At 57.3% G+C, this 21975-nt stretch overlaps 1 protein-coding gene across 2 annotated transcripts; it reads left to right on the top strand.

Annotated features, from left to right (window-relative positions):
• Positions 1-1909: 1909 nt before the first annotated feature.
• Positions 1910-20394, top strand: FADS3 (fatty acid desaturase 3). 2 transcript variants are annotated; one of them, XM_032153059.2, is made up of 12 exons: positions 1910-2440; positions 13755-13865; positions 14403-14600; positions 15065-15166; positions 15281-15403; positions 15696-15756; positions 16321-16397; positions 16946-17043; positions 17453-17549; positions 17729-17808; positions 17916-18068; positions 20058-20394. In XM_032153059.2, exons 1-12 carry the CDS (start codon positions 2228-2230, stop codon positions 20107-20109), a joined length of 1365 nt encoding a protein of 454 aa, XP_032008950.1. In that variant the 5' UTR covers positions 1910-2227; the 3' UTR covers positions 20110-20394. The 2 variants fall into 2 exon arrangements, with proteins under 2 accessions (XP_032008950.1, XP_032008951.1); XM_032153060.2 differs by having other exon boundaries at positions 1918-2440; positions 17943-18068.
• Positions 20395-21975: the final 1581 nt, after the last annotated feature.

Here is a 21975-nt window from a genome sequence, read left to right as displayed (position 1 = left end):
TTTCATTTGCAGCTCTCTGATGATTAGCAATGCTGAGCGCCTTTTCCTGTGTGTGTTGGCCATTTGTGTGCAGCCCCTCTTTCCTGAGGAGCATTCTGAGGAGCTCCGCCTGGCCTCCACGGTGATCCCTTCAAGGAGGACTTGGCCAATAGGGCTGTGGTCCCTGCCCTCACTCACAGCTCTTGCATGATTCTGTGGTCCCCCCTTCATCTTCCCCATCTCTTCTGGGGGCAGCTGGGGAAGGTGGAGGTTCTAACCTATCACATCCCCCAACCCCCTCACACACAGGGGCTGAGACCAGGCCAGGGCTGGCCCCAAGGAAGGAGCCCCTAGGATGGCCACATCTGACTACTCAGGGCTGCTGAAGGTGGGGCCAGGGCCATGCCCCCAGTGGATGGGCTGGATTTTGGTGCAGGGGATGCATTCCTTCAAGAGTCTGCCTTCTCCATTCCTGTGCTGTGTGAACATGGTGGGGGGCAGGGGTGCCTGCAGCTCCCTTGGGCCAGGGCCACCAGCCATGCTCTTGCACCCCCACACACATGTGCCAGGTTGGGGTTCCAGGATATGGTCAGTGGGTGCCTCAGTGGAGAGGGCCCAGGCAGCCCTGGTGCCCGATGACATCATGGGCCTTGCTGGATGTCCTGACAAGCAAAGGCAGGAGCTCCTGGTACCAGGGAGAACTCAGAGGCCCCCTCTGCTCTTCTGGGGATACTGGTCCTCTTTAGACCGAGACAAAATATTAGCATATCAGAGAAATATACTTAGGGTTTTCTAAGTGCATTTCCCAACCAGCCAGTCAGCATCACCTGTGAACTGGCCATGTAAGTCTCTGCCTCCACGCCAGACTCACCGAATAACCCCCCTGGGTGGTTCTGATGGAAGACTGACGACCAGTGCTCTGGAAGTAACCTTAGCCTGATTTGAATTCCTTGCTGGTGTGAACGCTTAACTTTTAGGAACAGGTATATTTATCACAAAGAAATCCGAAGCAATTAGGGGAGCTACCTACACTTTCAAAATGACTTGAATTTATTTAAATTTAAAAAGGGGGATGGGGCCCAGGTGCAGTGGCTCATGCCTGTAATCCCAGCATTTTGGGAGGCGGGAGGGTCACTTGAGTCCAGGAGTTCGAGACCAGCCTGGGCAACATGGCAAGACCCCATTTCTACAAAAATAAAATAACACCAAAAATTAGCCGGGTGTGATGGGGCGCGCCTGTAGTCCCAGCTACTCCCGAGACTGAGGTAGGGGTATCTCCTGAGCTCAGGATGTTGAAGCTGCAGTGAGCTGACATCATGCCACTACACTGCAGCCTGGGCGACAGAGTGAGGCCCCTGTCTCAAAACAAAAAACAGAGGGGTGGGGAAGCAGTAACAAACAAGCACAGGTGTCCTCAGCCCGTGGATGGCAGCGCCCGCCTCCACGCACCAGCGCCCTCCTGCTCCCCTACCTCCTCCTTGGCCACCCCTGGGCATCCCCAGCCCTGCAGTGCCGACGGCGGCGGGGAGGCCACCCGCCCCCAGCAGAGGGCTCCGCGAGAGCTGCAGCGGCGGTGGGGGCCCCGCAGACACTGGGGCCCACGGTTTGAAGGCTGTTCACAGGCACCCCAGACAGCGTCCCCCCTCTGGGCGCACTGCATTTGACGTTGCAGGACGCGCGGCTGGAAGCCCCCCAGGCCCCGCGGCTCACAGACCGGGACTCCGCCTCGGGTCCCCGAGGGCGCGGCGAGGCGCTGCGGGACGCCCAGCAGGTGCGTGTTGTGTCCCCAGGCCCCGCGCTCCGGGCGGAGTCGAGAGCCTGGAAGCCCGCAGCCCGGGGAGAGGGGGCGGGACGGTGCCCCGGGGCAGGGCTGGGTGGCGGCCGCCGTCCTCCCGGGCGGAGCGAGCCGCCTCGACACCGCCCTCCCGGGCGGCCAATGGAGGCCGAGGCCCCGCGCCTGGATTGGAGCGGACGCGGGGGGTCAGCCAGCCTTGAGGGCCGGGGACTGGCCGGGGGCGGGGGGGCAGGCGAGGCGAGGCGGGCGCCGGCAGCGCGGTTATAAGGCGGGGAGTTCCCTGCGCCGCGAGCCGGGAGGCGCACGCTCGCTCGTACGGCGGCCGCGGCGGCAGGGCGGGGCCGGAGCAGCGGGCGGCGGCGGAGGCGGCCCCCGGGAGCGCTCTTCGCTTCCCTTGGGGTCTCGGTCGGACCTCGGCCACCGCCTGGGATCCCCAGGACTCGTGCGTGCAGCATGGGCGGCGTCGGGGAGCCGGGACCGCGGGAGGGACCCGCGCAGCCGGGGGCGCCGCTGCCCACCTTCTGCTGGGAGCAGATCCGCGCGCACGACCAGCCCGGCGACAAGTGGCTGGTCATCGAGCGCCGCGTCTACGACATCAGCCGCTGGGCACAGCGGCACCCAGGGGGCAGCCGCCTCATCGGCCACCACGGCGCTGAGGACGCCACGGTAAGGAAGCCGTAAGGAAGCCACCCACCGGCGGGTAGAGCCTGGAGCTCGGTCGTGGGCGTGATGTCCCGCTCCACCTGTGGGGCCTTAGCATCCTCCCTCCCCTCGCTGACCTTTGACCTCCACGCCGGGACCCAGAGTTGGGGTGGACTAGCCAGGGCCAGATGTGGGGTAGGGAGGCCAGTTCCCTGCGTGGAGGACCCGCAGCTGTCCACGGAGCAGGTCTGCGGGGGAGGAGGGGGCCTTAGAGGTGGGTGTGTCATGCTGCAGAGCCTGCCCTGGGTGAGGGGCTGCCCTGTTGCTCCCAGGTCCCTGTTTCAATTCTGGGTCCCCATGCTGGGTGCTTGCTGAGTGCTAAGGGTGGGGCGGGGCAGGGCAGGGTCCCCAGGGGCCGGTAAGGACATGCCATTAGAGGCTGGGGGCTGGGCCGGCCTGAGGTCTGTGGCTTTCCCAAGAGCTTCTGTAAAGGGCTCGGGGACAGTGACTCACCTCTCCGGGCTAGCAGCTGCACGTGGGAGAGCTTTGCCAGCCAGGCTGGGTGGGCCTCTCCTGGAAGCACAGTCACCCCAGGAACAAGCTGGCCCTTAGGGACCCCAACTTCCTAATCCCAGCCCCTGTCTAGACAGGGAGGGATGTAGCCTGGCCGCAGGGTACTGGCTGGCTGAAGTCCAGTGGTGGAGCAGCCAGACCAGCCCCTTTTCCTGTTACCCACCTGGATAATAGGGGTTGGGGCCATGATGCCCTGTCCTTGACCCTCCAAATTTCTAGGTTGGCCACACTGGGTACCAGGAAGGTCTTCAAGACCCGAGGACATGAACCCTGAATGCTGGCTCTCTGGGCAGCAGCGGAGGTTCTGTCCGGTCCCAGGACTGTCGCGTCCCTCTTGCCAGGGCCACCTGCTCTCTGCCGATTGCCATCTCCAGCACATTGGACAATCTTCACTGGACTCTTTGAGGAAGAAAGCCCCTCTTTTCCCCTTCCACCCCATGAAGCTGAGGAGTGAGAATAAGCATGCTTCTGAAATTCTAAAAAAAAAAAAAAAAGAAAGAAAGAAAGAAAGAAAGAAAAAGCCTTGTCTGTGGGTGCTCAGGGGCCAGACGCTGGCCCGAGGGGACAGCACAGCCGCGGGATGAAGCAGCCCGGGGGCAGTATTTGAGTGTGCAGGTGTTTGCAGGTCTGGGTGAGTGTGGGTGTGTGTGCCTGCCTTTCTGCCAGGGCATGGCGAGATGAGGGGCACAGCTTCTCCACATAGGCCTGGCTGAGCCCTGGCCTCCCTTCAAGGAGTCTTGTGGATGCCTGCTCTGGTCTTTTTTAAAAAAAGTATCTATTTATTATTATTTGTTTAAAAATAGAGACAGGGTCTCGCTATGTTGCTCGGGCTGGTCTCAAAGTCCTGGGTTCAAGCATTCCTCCTGCCTCAGCCTCCAAAAGTTCTGGGATTACAGGCATGAGCCACCACTCCCAGCCTGCTCTAGTCTTTTGTAACCTAGAGGACAGTATGGATACAGGAAACTTTACTCCCCGCACCCCCCACCAACCGCCGGAGACAGAGTCTTGCTCTGTCACCCATACTGGAGTGCAGTGGTGCCATCTTGGCTCACTGCAACCTCCGCCTCCCAGGTTCAAGCGATTCTCCTGCCTCAGCCTCCCGAGTAGCTGGGATTATGGGCACGTGCCACCACACCCGGCATATTGTATTTTTAGTAGAGACGGGGTTTCACCATGTTGGCCAAGCTGGTCTCGAACTCCTGACCTCGTGATCCACGTGCTCGGCCTCCCAAAGTGCTGGGATTACAAGTGTCAGCCACCACGCCCGGCCGGGATACAGAAAGCTTTTATTTCATCACTCTTTCCTGCTTGGTGCCAGGCCCATGCTGGGGTTCCTCCCAAGTGGAATCTGACTTAACATTTAGCTTGGGATGCTGAGACTTCCATCACACAGTTTTCTCATTGATTCACAGCCAATTATATCTGTTTTAAAAACATCTCAGGCCGGGCGTGGTGGCTCATGCCTGTAACCCCAGCACTTTGGGAGGCTGAGGTGGGCAGATCACCTGAGGTCAGGAGTTTGAGACCAGCCTGACCAACATGGAGAAACCCTGTCTCTACTAAAAAAATACAAAATTAGCCAGGCATGATGGCGCATGCCTGTAATCCCAGCTCTTTGGGAGGCTGAGGCAGGAGAACCCGGGAGACAGAGGTTCCAGTGAGCCGAGATCACGCTATTGCACTCCAGCCTGGGCAACAAGAGCGAAACTCCATCTCAAACAAACAAACAAAAAACATCTCTCTGCTCCTTGGGGCTGGGTCCCAGCTCTGCTATTGGAGGTGCTGAGCGACCTTGAAGCAGGCATGTCACTCCTCTGTGCCTCAGTTTACTCATCTGTAAAGTGGGGAGAGCTGGGGCAGACAGCTGGCTGAGGGCAGGACTGTGTCTTCTCAAGCCCGTGGGCCAGGGCTGCCATGTAGTAGTTTGTATTCGGTAAATGCTGCTGGCCCCTAAGTGTGAGCATGCCCTGCAAACTGCAGCGTACGGTGGGACAGCCCTGCACGGCTACCCCTTTCCTGGGTGACCTTATTTGGTTACAGTCCTATCTGTAGTAGGAAGGGGACACTTTGGCTGTCTCTTAGCTCCCTCAAGGCCCCACAGCCTGGACTAGAGTTGCCAGAAATAGTTGCTCCATTCAGGCCAAAGGGACTGTGAGGTTGCTGGGGTGGAGCAATCAGTCTTTGTCCATGATGAACAAACAGGGCAGACCAGGGGTTGGGCCAGCCCAGTGCCCTGTGTAGTTGAGCCCAGGCCCCAGGCATCCCATCCTGGGCGGTGGCCTCAGGTGGAGGTGGGGCAGCCAGTTGCCAGGGATGTGTTCTGGCCGTCACCTCTCACCAGCCCCGGCTGCCCATCAGCTGTTCTCAAGTCCAGGCAATGAAGCCTTCCTGCCAGGAAATTCCCAGAGTTTCTGTGCCATGAAGTCAGCCTGTGGCCATCTTGGGACACAAGGCCGGGTGCCCTGGGGAGAGTACTCTGGGCCCTTGGCCAGGTTTGTCTGAGAGTTGTGATGGCAGCCTGATACTAGTGGAGCCAGCCAGGGAGGGATGAGGCCCAGCCACTGCTGGTCATAAGTATATAAGGGCCATGTGCTGAGCGCCTACTATGTGCCAGGTTTTGAAATCAGTACTTGATTTATTGAAACCCTCTCTTTTAATCCTCAAGGTGCCCCTATGAGGCAGGTACCATTTATTGTTATTGCCACTTGACAGATGAGAAAACAGAGGCTCAGAGAGGCAAAGTGGCTTGAAATTCAGTGATTGGTCTGGGATTTGTATCCAAAGCCTTAAGTGCATGCTATGCTGCCACCTAGCCTGTTTATTTCCGGCACTCATTCATTCTTCAATGTTTGACTCATTAAATCCATCAGTGAGCATCTTCTCTGTGTCATGCATGGTTCTCACCTCTGAAGATGTAGCTTGAGCAAAACTTCTACAGGGAATGAGTTCACAGCAGAGGAATCAGCTAGAGCAAAGGCTCAGAGGTGGAACTGTGCGTCCTGTGTTCCAGGAATACAGCATGGCTGCAGCAGAGAGCAGTGGAGAGAGGGCCTGGCAGTGAGGTCTAGAGGTGGCCGGGCTGGCTCATGCTGGATGTTTGTGTCCTCAGAAGGACTTTGGCTTTATTCTAAAGAGGATGGGGAGCCCCAGAGAGCAGAGCAGGGAAGCCTGGGGAGTCTGATGGACATTTAAAAAGATCCTTAATGGAGAGAGCGAAGGCAGAGCCTTCCAGAAGGGTAAGAGACGGGAGGATGGAGACCTGCCCTCCCCCAGGGGAGGCCACTCAGAAGAGGTAGAGTGTGGCCAGGGCAGAGAGCAAGAGAGGCTGTGGACACAGGCACACTGGTCCTGCAGTGAGAACCATTAGACATTAGATTTAGCTTCATGTTGTCTTTAGAGAGGAAGCCAGCCTGGCCTCGCTCTGTGATCTTGGACACATCCTTTCACTTCTGGGTCTCAGTTTCCCCATTAGTGTGATGAGGATGAGAATGCTTTTGTCCTGGGCACACCATGAGGGTGGTGCTGGGCACGTGGGTGCCTAGTTACCATGGGCAACAAAGCTATTCATGGGTGTGGTGAATGCATTGCCCACAGCTCCTCAGGGCAGATGAGGGGTTTCCCAGCTGCCCCTGGTGCCCTTTGGCTGAAGCCCTAACAACTGTGGGAAAATCCAAGTTCCAACAGATGCCCTGAGCCCTCTGCCTTAGGACCCTCCTTCTAGGTGGTTCCCTGAGCCTGGCCTGAGCTGGAGGAGGTAGTGGCCAGTGCTGCAGCAGAGGCTGCATCATAGTAATTGCAGCCAACGGTTACTGACTAGGCACTGTTCTGCGGGGTTTAGATGTGGTAACTGACTGAATTCGCCTAAAAGCTTTATGAGGTAAGTCCTATTGTTAGCCCATTTTGTAGATGAGGAGACTGAGTTTGAAACTGGGTGGTGTAATGGAACCTTCTTGGGACCCTTGAAGGGTAGGGCCTTCGTACTTGGGCCACGAGGGTGGGATTTGTGTCTGGGTGGGAGCTGGGGAGAGGCAGAACTAGGACTGGGCAGATCTGAGGCCACGGGAGTTGGTTGGGGGGTGGCTCCAGAGCCACTCCACTCCCTCCTACCACATTGACTGCCTTGAAAGTCCCCTAATGGCCACTCCCATGAAGTGTGACTGCTCTGGGCTCCCCGCAGGCATTTTCTGCAAGGCCACCGCCCACCCAGGACCCTTCCTCAGAGGGGCTACAGTGCCTTGCCCCTTCCTTGTGGGAAGGGTTGGGATTGTCTGGTGTCAGCAGGATACTGCCCCTGGGCATCCCTCCCGGTCTCTTCCTGCGGGTTTCTGATGAAACAGCCAGGCTCCAGTAGTGGAGCCAGAGGTCAGTGGTGGAGAGAGGACCAGGAGCCAGACGGTATAGCTGCTTTGGGGCTACTGTGGGGTCAGGGACACTTGTGAGGCCAAGCGTCCTGGCTGCAGGAGCCCTCACATATATGCCCACCCTTCACCAGGACAGTGAGGGGTGCTGGGGGACAGAGGTAACTTTTTGGGGGTGTCTGCCTTCGACTTGGGCTCCGCTACACATTTGGATGTCCCATGTTGAGAGCTGTGTTTCTTTGGGACCTCTTTGGGCCTCAGTTTCCTCATCTGTAAAATGGGATACTGATAGTGCTTCCCCACTGGCCTCCTCTGACGGGCACCAGGGAGAGGATGGGACGGAGCATGGTGTGCTGGGCATGCTGCTGCTGTACCCACCCACCTGGGAGAGGAGAGAGGCAGAATTGTCCTGGGGGTGTCCTTTGAGGCATAGCCCTGTCACCCCAACATCCTACAAAGGCATGAGAAGGCAGCGAGGACAGACCCCGACCACCTGAGCCCTCAGCAGCCCTGCCACACTCCCTGCTTCACCCCCTTCCTGACTGATCTGGTACATTCTCGATTCTTCTAGGGAGTGACCAAAAATCCCTCCCTGCCCTGCTGTGTCTCTGGGGTGGAAGGAGGCTACCAGCCCCTCCTCTCTCCCAGCCTCAGGCTTGGCCAGGACTTAACAGGCAGGCAGAGAAGCAGCTTCTCCACTCTCTTCCCCGACACCTGTAGGCCCCTCCTGCAGGCACTTACCTCTAAGTGGACTCTCAGGAGGAGGCTCATCAGGGCTGCAGGGCTCAGAAAGAGCTGGGCTGTGGAGCTCTTGCCAACCAGCAGGCCCCTTCTAAGTGCTTTAGCGCCACCGACTCCATCCTCCCAGCAGCCTTGTGAGATGGGGATTTGTGGTTCCTGGTTTACTGATGAGAAATACTGATGAGAGATGTGTGTGGTCTTGTCTGGGGCTCCCTGGCTCCTGGATAGCAGCTCAGGTTCCATCCTGGGCAGGCTGGCTCTGGGACACCCGCCCTGACCAGCTGCTGTGTGGGATTCATGGTGGGGCTGGGGCAGGGCATGGGATCTTGGGGCCAGCTGAGCCACTCTAGGCTTCCAGGGACCAAGGCCAGGCTGAGCTGTCTCTGTATCCTGAGAGAGCGTGAACATCACAGAAGATGGGCCTGGGTTCGAATCCCAGCTCTGCCGCTACTAACTGGGACCTGGGCAGGTGTCCCTTCCCGCTGGGCCTTCATTTCCTCACCAGCAAAATGCTTCGTGCCCCTGCTTTGGGGGCTGTGGAGGGTTGGCTCTTGTCTACTTATTCATTCCTGCTGTTGAGCAGCTGCTTCTGTGCCAACCTCTGAGGATGCCACTGTGAACAGAGCCTGTCGCTGCCTCCAGGAGCTTGTGTTTAGGGATACCGTTTTGATTCCAGCACTTTCACCCAGCTCTGCTCCGGTACCCAATGAGAGACCTCGAGTGCCGCTTTCCACTTGCTTGGGTGTGTGTGGGGGTTGGGGGGACAGGGCTTGGTGCACATACCCCTGGGTGGATGTTCCTAGGTGCACTTAGGGTGGGTGAGGGTGGGACCTCCCACAGTTCCCTGAGGCTCCATTGATGAGGCCCAAGAACCGCCCTCCTGCCCCCCAGCCCAGGCTCCCAGCAGCTGGGCCCTTGGCTTCTTGAGATAGTGACTGGCCTCATGGCAAGGACCCCCGCACCCTACCTAGGAGAACTGCTGCCTCCCCTCTGGTCCAGGAGTGGCGACAAGCACAGTTTTTCATTTTCGTTTTTGTTTTTTTCACTTTTAAGTTCCAGGATATGTGTGCAGAATGTGCAGGTTTGTTACATAGGTATACATGTGCCATGGTGGTTTGCTGCACCTGTCAACCCCTCATCTAGGTTTTAAGCTCCACATGCATTAGGCATTTGTCCTAATGCTGTCCTTCCTTGCCCCTCACCCGCCCAATAGGCCCCAGTGTGTGATGTTCCCCTCCCTGTGTCCATGTGTTCTCATTGTTCAACTCTCACTTAGGAGTGAGAAGAGACCTGGGCTCTGATCTAACCTCAGTCAAATGGAACTGTGTGACCTTGAAGAAGTAGCTTAACCTCTCTGAGTCTTAGCTTCTGCCTGGCCCCCCCATCCTTAAGGAGAGGCCCACAGAGGACCAGGTCACATGACCTCAGCCAGTTCCAGAGGTCTGTCAGGAACCTCTTGCTGGTCCGTCAGGTTTCGGCCTGAGTCCAGGCCCCTGCCCTACTCGAACACCCAGCCCCAGGGTGCCCACCCAGCCCTGAGAGCCCAGCCTGCTTCCCAGGGAACTGTCACAGCCCCACCTGTCCCTTCCCCACCTGGAGCCCTGTCAATGGCTTTGGGGTTCTCTGACACAGCCCTGAGGGGGCTCACACCTCCCCTTATCATTGCAAGGGGTAGATCTGGCTTGAAGACCCTTGGGCAGGCTTGGCTCTGTCCTCCCCTGTCAGTGCCTCGACAGGGCTGGCCTGGGTGAATCAGGACCAACGGGAAAGGAGGCGAGGAGACCAATCTGGACCCAAGATCCTCAGCTCAAGAAGGTGGCCCCAGAACTGACACGGGATGATAGAGGGAAGGGCTGGGAGGGAAGAGATTCTGGGGCCGCAGCCACAGCTTGCACGTTGTGCCGAGTGCGTCTGTGCGTGCCGGCTGCATCTTTGTGTACCATGTGTGCAAGGCTGTGTTTGGCTGGGTGTTCATGTGGGCCGTGATTGTAGGCATGTTTCTGAGTGTCTGAGTGATGCCTGCTGGGGTGGGCTGGTGGGTGTGTCTGCATGTGCGTGTGTGTCTGGGGAGTTTCAAAGGAGAAAGAGGGACCCGGCATCACACTGGCTCAGCTTTAAAAAGGTAGGACATCCTGCCATGTGCTGCAACATGGATGGACCTTAAGGACGTTGTGCTGAGTGAAACGAGCCAGAGGCAAAGGAACAAACGTAATTTCTCCCAGATGAGGTTCCTGGAGGAGGCAGATCTGTATGGACAGAAGGTAGCGTGGTGGTTGCCAGGGGCAGGGGGAGGAGAGAATGCAGAATTTGTATTTAATGGGGACAGAGTTTCAGTTGGGGAAGGTGAAAAGGTTCTGGAGCTGGATGATGGTGATGGTTGGACAACACTGTGCACGCACTTAATACCACTGAGCTGTACACCTAAAAATGCTTACAATGGTAAATTTCATGTATATTTTACTACAATTTTTTAAAAATTGGCTGGGCGTGGTGGCTCACGCCTGTAATCCCAACACTTTGGGAGGCCAAGGCGGAAGGATTGCTTGAGCTCAGGAGTTCAACACCAGCCTGGGCAATATGGTGAAACCCTGATTCTACAAAATATACAAAAATTAGCCCGGGCCGGGCGCGGTGGCTCACGCTTGTAATCCCAGCACTTTGGGAGGCCGAGGCGGGCAGATCACGAGGTCAGGAGATCGAGACCACGGTGAAACCCCGTCCCTACTAAAAAATACAAAAAATTAGCCGGGCGTGGTGGCGGGCGCCTGTAGTCCCAGCTACTCGGAGAGGCTGAGTCAGGAGAATGGCGTGAACCCGGGAGGCGGAGCTTGCAGTGAGCCGAGATTGCGCCACTGCACTCCAGCCTGGGCAACAGAGCGAGACTCCGTCTCAAAAAAAAAAAAAAAAAATTAGCCCAGTGTGGTGGCTTGCACCTCTAATCCTGCCTACTCAGTAGGCTAAGGCACAAGAATCTCTTGAACCTGGGAGGTGGAGGTTGCAGTAAGCCGAGATCATGCCACTGCACCCCAGTCTGGGCGACAGAGCAAGACTCTGTCTCAAAAAATAAAAAATAAATAAATAAATTAGAGGTTAGGTGTGGCTCACACCTGTACTCTCAACACTTTGGGAGGCTGAGGTGGGAGGATCGTTTGAAGTCAGGCGTTTAAGACATGCCTAGGCAACATAGTGAGATCTTGACTCCACAAAAAAATTCAAAAGTTAATGAGACATGGTGGCATGTGCCTGTAGTCCTAGCTGCTGGGGAGGCTGAGGTGGGAGAATCACTTACGACCAGGATTTCAAGGCTGCAGTGAGCTGTGATTGCGTCACTGCACTCCAGCCTGGTGACAGAGCGAGGCCCTGTCTCAAAAAAATTTTTCAGTGTTTCTTTGGGCTGGGCGTGGTGGCTCATTCCTGTAATTCCAGCACTTTGGGAGGCTGAGGTGGGTGGATTGCTTGAGCGCAGTAGTTTAAGACCAGCTGGGCAACATGGCAAACCTCATCTCTACGAAAAATAAAAATAAAAAATTAGCTGGGCATGGTGGTGCACACCTGTACTAACAGCTACGGGAGAGGCTGAGGTGCGAGGATCACCTGAGCCCGGGAGGTAGAGGCTGCACTGAGCCATGATTGCAATACTGCACTCTAGCCTGGGCGATACAGCAAGACCCTGCCTCAAAAAAAAAAAAAGTCACCCAGTGGGGTCAGTAGAGCCCCAAGAGTCTTCTTCTCTCCCGGCTTCTGTATACACCAACCCCAGCTCCGCAGGTAGCCAAGGGCCCAGACAGCTTCCTGGGGACCCCCGGCCTTCCCTCTGCCCCTTTTTCTACCAGTTTTGCTGCCCCCCCTTCAAGATTCATGTCCAGAGGGGTGAGATCTGCACTTATACAGCCCCCTCCTCTGTAATGAGGGAGGCAAGTCAGCCCAGGTTATTCTAGAAGGGGCACCCTACCAGCCCCCCAGTCCCCAAGCTGCCCTGAGCCTATAAAAGCAGGCAAGGGGACCCCTAGTAGATCATGTATGTGTTACCTCTTAGTGGGTGCTGGAGGAGCCTGAAGTGCTTTCTTCCCCCCAGGATGGTAGGAGAATGTCCTGGCAGTGACTTCAGGGCCCGCTGTCACTTCTGTTTTAAGATACACCAGCTGGTAGGATCATTAGCAAGAGGACAATAGGAGGCCCCTGTCCTCAGTCAGCTTTCTTCAAAGGTGTTTCCTTTAGCAACTGGGTAGGCCTCCCTTCTCCAGACCCATGGGGACAACACCACCCAGCTACTGGTTCTATAGTCGAGGCTGCTGTATGGCTCTGGCTAGCCCATTCAGAGAGAGCCTCTGAAAGTACAAGGAAAAAGATCAGTCCAAGAGCTGTGAACAATTAGTGAGCCGATTACAATACCAAGACCACAGGCAGACCCGGAAGGCTAAGTGAGCCCAGGTGTGAAGTTCAAGCTTACTTTTGGGGCCACTTCCTGGCTGGTCTCTTTCCCTGGCCCTTATCTTTCTCCTGGTCTGTCTTTTCTTCTCACCCCCTTCTTTACTCTTTCTTCCTTCTCCTGCATCGTACTCCACCCCCACTCCAGCTATTACACAGAATTGCAAGAATGTTAGATTATTCATTTTATTTATTATGTTTTCTTTTTTGTAGAAATAGAGACAAGGTCTCACTATGTGGCCCAGGCTGGTCTTGAACTCCTGGCCTCAAACAATCCTCGTGCCTTGGCCTCTTACAGTGCTGGGATTACAGATGTGAGCCACCATGCCTGGCCCATTTTATTTACTTAAAAAAAAAATTAGGCTGGGCGCGGTGGCTCCCGCCTATAATTCTAGCACTTTGGGAGGCCAAGGTGGGCAGATCACCTGAGGTCAGGAGTTAAAGACCAGCTTGGCCACCTGGGGTCAGGAGTTTGAGACCAGCTACTCCGGAGGCTGAGACAGGAGAATCGCTTGAACCCAGGAGGTAGAGGTTGCAATGAACTGAGATCAGTTCATTGCATGCCAGCCTGGGCAACAGAGCAAGACTCTGTCTCAAAAAAAAAAAAAATTATGTTTTCTGCTCCTGCTTCCTGCTTGGTAAGTCAAATCAGTTTAACTGTTCAAGTGTCTTCCTTGCAAACCCCCAAGGACTCAATGTGTGTGGCCCTTGACTGATCCCCCGACCCCGTGACCCAGTGGTCCTCAGTTCCAGGTTTGCCCACCTTCCCTTCACCCACTGCTAATGTTTATAAAAACGGGGTAAATCAAATGTTTGTGACCCAGATCTTATTCTACATGTAGTGGAAACATGTATGACTTAAGCTTTTTCGAAAAGCAGAACCTTTTTTTGTGGTTCAAGAAATCAGTCTTCCCGGGAGGTCTTTCTGTAAATCCAGAGCTGTAGATGTTTGACCGTGTTCAGAGAGGGGCCCTTGTGCTGGGTGAAGTGGATGGGGCACAGCAGGCAATGGGTGAAAAGCAGGACAACCCGGGGCCCTAGGAGGACCAGGGAGGGCCCATGGGCAAGGCAGACCCACTTGGTCCCATGTCTTTGACTGTTCATCAGCCGGCTGACTTTCTGTCCACCTGTCGTCTGCTCCGCCCATCCATCCGTAGTCCTTCCGCCTGTCTTTGCTGGTTGCTACTGTGCTACTCAGCTGTGTCTGTCTGTCCGCCTGACTGTCTGCTCTGTTTCAGGATGCCTTCCGTGCCTTCCATCAAGATCTCAATTTTGTGCGCAAGTTCCTACAGCCCCTGTTGATTGGAGAGCTGGCTCCGGAAGAACCCAGCCAGGATGGACCCCTGAATGTGAGCAGGGCCCTAAAGGAGGCTCAGCCCCTGAGGGAGGGGGATGGCTGGAGGTCTGGAAGACATTGCCACATGGCCAGGAGCAGCTCCCTCGACATTCGCCCAAAGGGATGCAGAGCCAGGGCTGGGCCTGCCCTCCCCTCCCCTCCCAGGGGGGCAGGCAGTTGAAAGTGAAGCTGTAGGGATGCCCTGAGCAGTCCAGGGCTCCAGATCTGGTTTAGCCAGGCACTCGTTTGGATCCCGAGGCAAGCTCCCTCCCTGTTGTCGCCCAGTGTCCCCATCTACAAGGAGGATTTTGATGAACTGATTTCTCTCCTGGCTCTAGCGTCTTACCCACCCCATACCTTTTGGGAGGGAGAGGAGGCTTTGCCACCAGCCAGTGCTCCAGCTCACACCCTGGGCTGGGTACTCTTGTCACTTCATTCCCCTTTGCCCACACCCCTTGGGCCTGGCGATGGGAGGAGTGGCTGGGGCTCCGGGAGAATGGGGCTGGGGAGGAATTTCTTCCTTGGCTGATCGGCCCCTCTGCTATGGCAGGCGCAGCTGGTCGAGGACTTCCGAGCCCTGCACCAAGCAGCCGAGGACATGAAGCTGTTTGATGCCAGTCCCACCTTCTTTGCTTTCCTACTGGGCCACATCCTGGCCATGGAGGTGCTGGCCTGGCTCCTCATCTACCTCCTGGGTCCTGGCTGGGTGCCCAGTGCCCTGGCCGCCTTCATCCTGGCCATCTCTCAGGTGACCCCAGCTCCGTGTTGCAGCCACCCTAACTGCCCACCAGACGTGGGCCCCCATGCACCTGGGCACTGTGAACATATTTGCTAAATGAATGAATGGACCTATGAAAGGAAGAATGGATGAATAAAGGGATGAATGAGTGAACAGTCTGAAGCCCCATCAGGCGTGTCTGTGGGTCAGGCTGCATTTCAGATGAGCCAAGAAGTTCCTTCTTGAACAGATGCTGATCAAGCACAGGGCCACTGAGCCAGAGGCTGCTACCCTGCAGCTTCATGACACTTACCAGCCCCTCCACCTCCCTGGGACTCAGTTCTCATCTGTAAAAAGAGGACACTGGCCCACGAGGGTCTTGAAATGGAGCATTAGCACAGGGGTACCCTGCAAGCTGAAAGGATTCACTGGGGCCCCAGGCCCTGGCGGGCTCCGTCCATCCCAACAGCTTCTGACCCTGCCTCTCTCCCCAGGCTCAGTCCTGGTGTCTGCAGCATGACCTGGGCCATGCCTCCATCTTCAAGAAGTCCCGGTGGAACCACGTGGCCCAGAAGTTCGTGATGGGGCAGCTAAAGGTGAGGGTGGGGTGGGTGGGCAGCCAGGTGCTGGGTGGCGCTGGGTCTGCCCAAGTGTGTGGGCACAGAGTGGGGGCCACAGCCTGCCCCTGAGAGCCCCCTCCTCCTCCACAGGGCTTCTCCGCCCACTGGTGGAACTTCCGCCACTTTCAGCACCACGCCAAGCCCAACATCTTCCACAAAGACCCAGACGTGACGGTAGCACCCGTCTTCCTCCTGGGGGAGTCGTCTGTCGAGGTGGGTGGGGAGGGACGTGGACACCCTCTGGCTGGGCCTGCAGCTGAGGGGGAGCTAATGCACTGGGTCCCCACTCTGCCCCTGACCTAGCCGCTGATCTAGCCTGCACTCTGGCTGGGCCAAGCCCTGCCCCCGTGTCTTTCCTTCCCACCTCCCAGCCTGCTGGGGACGACCAGCCCGCTAGAATCTAGAGTTGCCTTTGACCCTTGGCCCCAGCCAGCCCTGTGACCTTGCCCGGGAGAAGGAGGTGGCCTGGAGAGCTGCTGTCTCCAGCCGCTGCCTGTCTCCACAGTATGGCAAGAAGAAACGCAGATACCTACCCTACAATCAGCAGCACCTGTACTTCTTCCTGAGTGAGTGTCCATCTGTCCTTCTGGGGTGAGGGAGTGCCTGGGCCTGCACTGTCCTCCCTGCTGTCCTGGACCACTCCCAGCCACTTCCTGGGGCAGGGGCACGCCTGTCAAGTCTCCCTTGTCATGTCACCCTCCCAGCCTCTGCAGTCTGTACACTCCCAGCACCATGCCTTTGCCCCAGCTGTCTCCCGTGCCTGGGACACCTTGCAGCCACGGGCCATCACAGCCTGCTGGGAGCTTCCCCGAGCCCCACGTAGAATTTCTTCTTGCCCTCACTAGAGTGGTCTGGAGCCCTAGAGTCTTTGGGCAGTTGTTGGGGTGGACAGAGCGAGGACTCAAGGCTGGCCCTGACCTGCGGTGAAGGGTGGTGGGAGGTGGTGGGGTAAGGGCAGCCTGGGGAGGCTTGGACACAGGGTCGGGGGTGATACGGGGTCATTCCAGCTGGATGTGACCAGCACCAACGTCCCAGGGGCATTCCTGGAGTAACAGAGCCCCTCACTCTGCTGCCCACCCACCTTGGCAGCCCAGCCCCACTCCTGAGTGCTCTCGTGCCCCTTCTTGCAGTCGGCCCGCCGCTGCTCACCCTGGTGAACTTTGAAGTGGAAAATCTGGCGTACATGCTGGTGTGCATGCAGTGGGCGGTGAGTGGGGTTGCCCAGGACCCCGGGCATACGGCTGCCGTGGCAGGAGGTGGTGCCTCGGGGGACAGTACCTGCCCATGAAGGCAAACAGGGTGCACATGTGCGTGCAACAGTGTGGCTCACATGTGTGCGTGCAACAGTGTGGCTCACATGTGTGCGCGCAGCAGGAGAGCGAGTGTGCCCGTGACTGTACGTGTGGGGTGGGGGGGTTGAGGAATGGGGGGGTGTGTGGGTCTCTCTTGGTGAGGGTGTCTTCCCAGGAGGAATTGCTGGGCTGACTCTGCCAGGCATCTGTGTCCCTGGCAGGGTCTTCCCCAACACACCCTGTGTGACACCTTCGTCACTAAAATCAGCCTCGTGAGCTGGCAGGGCAAGGACCCTATTCCTTTACTCAACTGAGAAAACCAGAGAGGGTGGTGGCCTGTCCTGGGCTCTGAGGCAAATGAGGCAGAAGAGTTGGATGCCTGAGGTCCCCCTCCCACCCACCAGGCCTCCAGACCTCCGGGCACCTGGAGACCTCTCGGTATCACCTCTGCCCTCCTCTGCAGGATTTGCTCTGGGCCGCCAGCTTCTATGCCCGCTTCTTCTTATCCTACCTCCCCTTCTACGGCGTCCCTGGGGTGCTGCTCTTCTTTGTTGCTGTCAGGTATGGCAGGGAGTGGCGAGGTCACACACAGGCGACAGGTGACCCCACTGCACCCCCCAACCAGAGCTTCCCTTTTCCCATCTGCAGAATGGGGCCAGTGGTACTGCCTCCCTGACTTGCTGGCGGAATCACATAAACACAAGCGTGACAGGAGCCCAGGGTTGGTGGGTTTAGGGAGCGTGGCCTGGCTTGTAAGTGGCCCCGTGGGTGTCAGAGCTGCTCTGGGCTCAGCCTCACAGTGGACACTGCTCCATTCAGATTCTTTAAACACTGGCAAGGGGGCAATGACCACAACCCTATTGTACAGATAAGGAAGTCAAGGCCACTTGGGGACAGCTGCTCTCCAGCCTCCACTCAGGGTGCCTAAGTGGTGAGCTGGACCTAGGGCAGTGCCCGAGCCTCCCCACAGGGTCCTGGAAAGCCACTGGTTCGTGTGGATCACACAGATGAACCACATCCCCAAGGAGATCGGCCATGAGAAGCACCGGGACTGGGTCAGCTCTCAGGTGGGCAGCAGGGGTGGGGCTGGGTAGGGCCCATCCTGTGTGTGGTGGGGGTCCCAGCTAGGAGCCAAATGGCAAAGGAGGGATGAGGCCCTGACGGGGCTGCCAGCGGGGGGGTTGGTGCCGTGGGGTCAGGGATCTGCAACAGCCTCCTTCACCTGTGCCCCGCTGGCTTCCGGCAGCTGGCAGCCACCTGCAACGTGGAGCCCTCACTTTTCACCAACTGGTTCAGCGGGCACCTCAACTTCCAGATCGAGCACCAGTGAGTGTGGGTGCTGGGGGCCAGTGGGAGGTGGGGTGGGGGTCCTGGGAGGGGATCCTGGGAGGGGACCCGTGGGTGGGGCCTCTCTCTGGAATCTCCCACTTCAGGTGCCAGCATACGCTCTCCACCCCCAGCCTCTTCCCCAGGATGCCGAGACACAACTACAGCCGGGTGGCCCCACTGGTCAAGTCTCTGTGTGCCAAGCACGGCCTCAGCTACGAAGTGAAGCCCTTCCTCACCGCGCTGGTGGACATCGTCAGGTGAGGCGGCAGCCGGGCCCCTCTGCTCTGCTGGCTTCCCCAGGGCCTATGCCTGCCCTTGTCCAGGTCAGCCTCATGCTGAGCCCCCGGGGTCCCTGAGCCTTTCTGTCCACGTCCCATGCCCTTCCTCCCTTCCCCAGCCTTCATGCACACAGCGAGAATTTCTGGAGCACCTACTGCAGACTCACAAACACAGCAGTGCCTGTGGTGTGCAGGTCTGTGCAAACCTACCCCCAAAGGCTGAGGGAAAAAAGCTAACAGATCCAGTTTCTCAGAAGGAAACGCTTAACAGGGACTTATAAACAGAAGCCATGTCTCAGGGCCGGGCGCGGTGGCTCATGCCTGTAATACCAGCACTTGGGGAGGCTGAGATGGGCGGATCACTTGAGTGAGGTTCAGGAGTTCAAGACCAGCCTGGCCAACATGGTGAAACCTCGCCTCTACTAAAAAAAAAAAAAAAAAAAAAAAAAAATAAAAAAATTAGCTGGGTGTGGTGGCAGGTGCCTGTAATCCCAACTACTTGGGAGGCTGAGGGAGGAGAATCACTCGAACTCGCAAGGCGGAGGTTGCAGTGAGCTGAGATTGCGCCACTGCAGTCCAGCCTGGGCAACAGAACCAGACTATCTGAAAAACAAACAAACAAAAAAATCATGTCTCAGGCAGCCAAGAGTTGGGACATCCCCTCACACGCCCTCCGGAAAGAACCCTCTATATAGCAAGCTTTTAGGGTGAACCCCATGCAGGTGGTTCTTATGAACCTGGTGACCACTGGAGGTTAGCTAAGCATCTACAAAAGAAGGTTATCTATGCCATGAGCTTGGCATTCAGGGTCAAGCATCGGTTATCAGACAGTTTTCCTTGAAGATGGCATTGCCCTTGTAGCAATGCAGGCTCCAGAGAGCTTCCTGCCCTCTTGGAGCTGATGTTCCTTCTAGCAGAGAAAACAGCAAGCAGTTAAAATAACAAATAAGTAAATTACAGAAGATGGGCAAAAGAACAATGAAAAGCCCCTCAGGGCAGGGACAGGGGAGGGGAGGAGGGCGGCCAGGCAGGGGCTGCCGTTTTTTAATAAGGTGGTAGGGTGGGCAGTATTGACAGGCTGACACGTGAGCAGGGACAGGGAGGAGGGGAGAGGCCTCACCACAGGGACATCTGGTGAAGAGCGTTCAGGCAGAGGGCACTTGACCCTGAATGCCAAGCTCATGGCATAGATAACCGAGGCAGGCATGCAGGCACTCAGAGAAGGGACACGCCCGGCTTGCATCTTGGAAAGCTGCCCCTACTGGTAATGACTGGCGGGCAGGAGTCGAAGTGGAAAAGGAGAGCAGAGGACACTGCAGCCATCCAGGCGAGGGGTGAAGGGGCTCAGCCCTTGTGGTCACCTTGGAGGTGGGGAACAGACGCCAGATTCCAGGTCTTACACCTCTGTGCCTTTGCACACGCTGTTCTCCTTACTTGGTTGCCCTTCCTTCCTATGCTGGTGTTCAGATGCCCACTTCTCCTTCATGATCTCTCCCAGTCTGATGCTCTGAGCCCCTGCCATTTGGCACAGCCCTTTAGAGCACCTGGCACAGGGTTTCCTAGCAGGTTGTTGACATTTCTGGCTCCACTGCCCAATATCAGGCCGAAGATCGGGTGGGCAGGTTCCACATCCTCTCTGTCCCTGGGTTGCAGTGCCCAGCAGGAGGAGGCAATGGAGAACTGGGTGCAGGAGGGACAGGCCCACCCAGGCTTATGCCTGGACTTGGCCTTGGCTGCCCTCGAGCTCCCCTACCCCATACCCCACACCCCTCACCCCGGTCTAGATTCCATTCCAGAGAATAAGCATTCAGCTGTTCTCCCCACCCACCCTCCGGCCCGCATCGCTGCCTTCCCCCAGGGAAGGGAACCCACAGGGAATGGGGATATCTTCGCTCACACTTACCATGGGGGATACAGGGGTGTTAGGATCTTGCAACTGAGCTCCTAATACCCACCCCCACCTCCCAGGTCCCTGAAGAAGTCTGGCGACATCTGGCTGGACGCCTACCTCCATCAGTGAAGGCAACACCCAGGCGGGCAGAGAAGGGCTCAGGGCACCAGCAACCAAGCCAGCCCCCGGCGGGATCGACACCCCCACCCCTCCACTGGCCAGCCTGGGGTGCCCTGCCTGCCCTCCTGGTACTGTTGTCTTCCCCTCGGCCCCCTCACGTGTATTCAGCAGCCCTACGGCCTTGGCTCTGGGCCTGATGGGACAGGGGTAGAGGGAAGGTGAGCATAGCACATTTTCCTAGAGCAAGAATTGGGGGAAAGCTGTTATTTTTATATTAAAATACATTCAGATGTATCATGCAGTGGAGTGGTGAATTTGCATGAGTTTTGAAGCTGGGGTCTGCCCAGACTCCCCAACAGCATTCAGGCCCTCGGCCATCAATGTGTGTGTTAGGGCCGGTGGCGGGGTGAGGGGGAGCGCTAAGGAGCTCCCTTCAGCTCTAGATGCCCTGGGCCTGGGAGCCCAGGGCTGCCTGGACTCAGACCTGCCCGAGGGTCTATTCACTTCCTATTCATGCTGGGCTTCAAGTCACTTGACTCTTCTGCATGATGGGATGAGCGGGCCCAGCAGATGAGAACCCAGGGCTGGGGGCCATGTCTGCAGACGCTTCTGGACATGGACTGGGGAAGACGGTTGTGCCTCTGGACCTGCACTGGCCTCCCACAGCCCTCCATGATGGGGGGCCTCAAAGGGCCCCGCACAGCGGGCCACCTGCTGATCTTAGCACCACACCTGGCATCACACCAGTGGTGGTGGTGCAGCCTGTGCCCGCTGGCCCCAGGAGGCAACATCGATCTCCCTCAAGCCCACCTGGGACCAGGTGCTTGCCTGTAGTTACTGCAGTGAATAAGCTGGACCCCCGAGGCATGGCCATTCCTGTCCCTGAGTCCCTGGAGTCAGGTCTCAGGCTCCTCGTCTGGCAATGGGCTGGACGGTGCGTGTGGGTTTTGGACAGTTCTGGGGAGGGCTTTGAGTTGCCTCTTGGGGCACCCAAAATTGGGAAGAAGATCTGGCTGTACCACTCAGTCCCCAGCATCCACACAGCCCGACAGCTCCAAGCTGAGCTGAGGGTTTCATCTGAAGTGTCGGCAGCTTGAAAAAGCTGAGCGAGGATTTCTATGAGGCCTTTCTGGAGTGGGAGCTGGGGTCGCCCTACCAGCTGCAGGGGTTGCCCCCACTCTTTGGGCTTCCATTGGCCTGGACTGGGTTCTCTTTGGGAGGTGGAAAAGGCGCAAATTCTGCCAATTTTTGTTCAGCCCCTCCCAGGCCCATCCTCCGTGGGATGGAGCTGGAGGGGAAGCCCCGCTGCCCCATCAACCCACCCCCAACTCCACACACACACAAGGTGGCTCTGAGTGTTGCTGCCCATGAACTTCTCTTCCGAGACAGCCAGAAAACTCCTCAGTGCTAAAGCTGATCACCGTAGTCTCACACCTGCTTCCTCTCTGCGGGGAGGGGCCGTCTGCACATTCCCATGGACTCTTGCGGCTCTTCCCAGGGGCTCCCCTTCTAGAAAGTTCTCTCTGACCCGCAGGGTTCCTCCCCTTCCCTGCCCAGCCTGTGACTAGGGTCTCTGTGACAGCACCTGGAATACTGACGTCATTTGCTGCTGGAGACTGGTGGCAGCCCAGAGCCTGGCCCAGGAGACCCTGGTGTGTGTTTTCTGAAAGGATGACAGACAGGGTGTTTGGGTCCTGCTTCCCTCACCCTGACTTCTGGGGCAGGAGAGCCCTGGGGGAAGTCCTCCTCAGCTCACATAATCTCCCAGACCCAGGAACAGACAGCCCAAAGCTCTCTATGGCCTCCCAGCCCAGGGCAGTGCCAGCAGAGTCCTCCTGGTAGGGCCAGGGAAGCAGAGGGTGGCAGCCCCTTCAG

Source organism: Hylobates moloch, unplaced genomic scaffold (genome assembly GCF_009828535.3).
Source record: "Hylobates moloch isolate HMO894 unplaced genomic scaffold, HMol_V3 SCAFFOLD_5, whole genome shotgun sequence".
Classification (NCBI taxonomy): Eukaryota; Metazoa; Chordata; class Mammalia; order Primates; family Hylobatidae; genus Hylobates; species Hylobates moloch.
The sequence above is the reverse complement of the archived record's forward strand: the minus strand, read 5'-3'. Positions and strand labels throughout refer to the sequence as shown.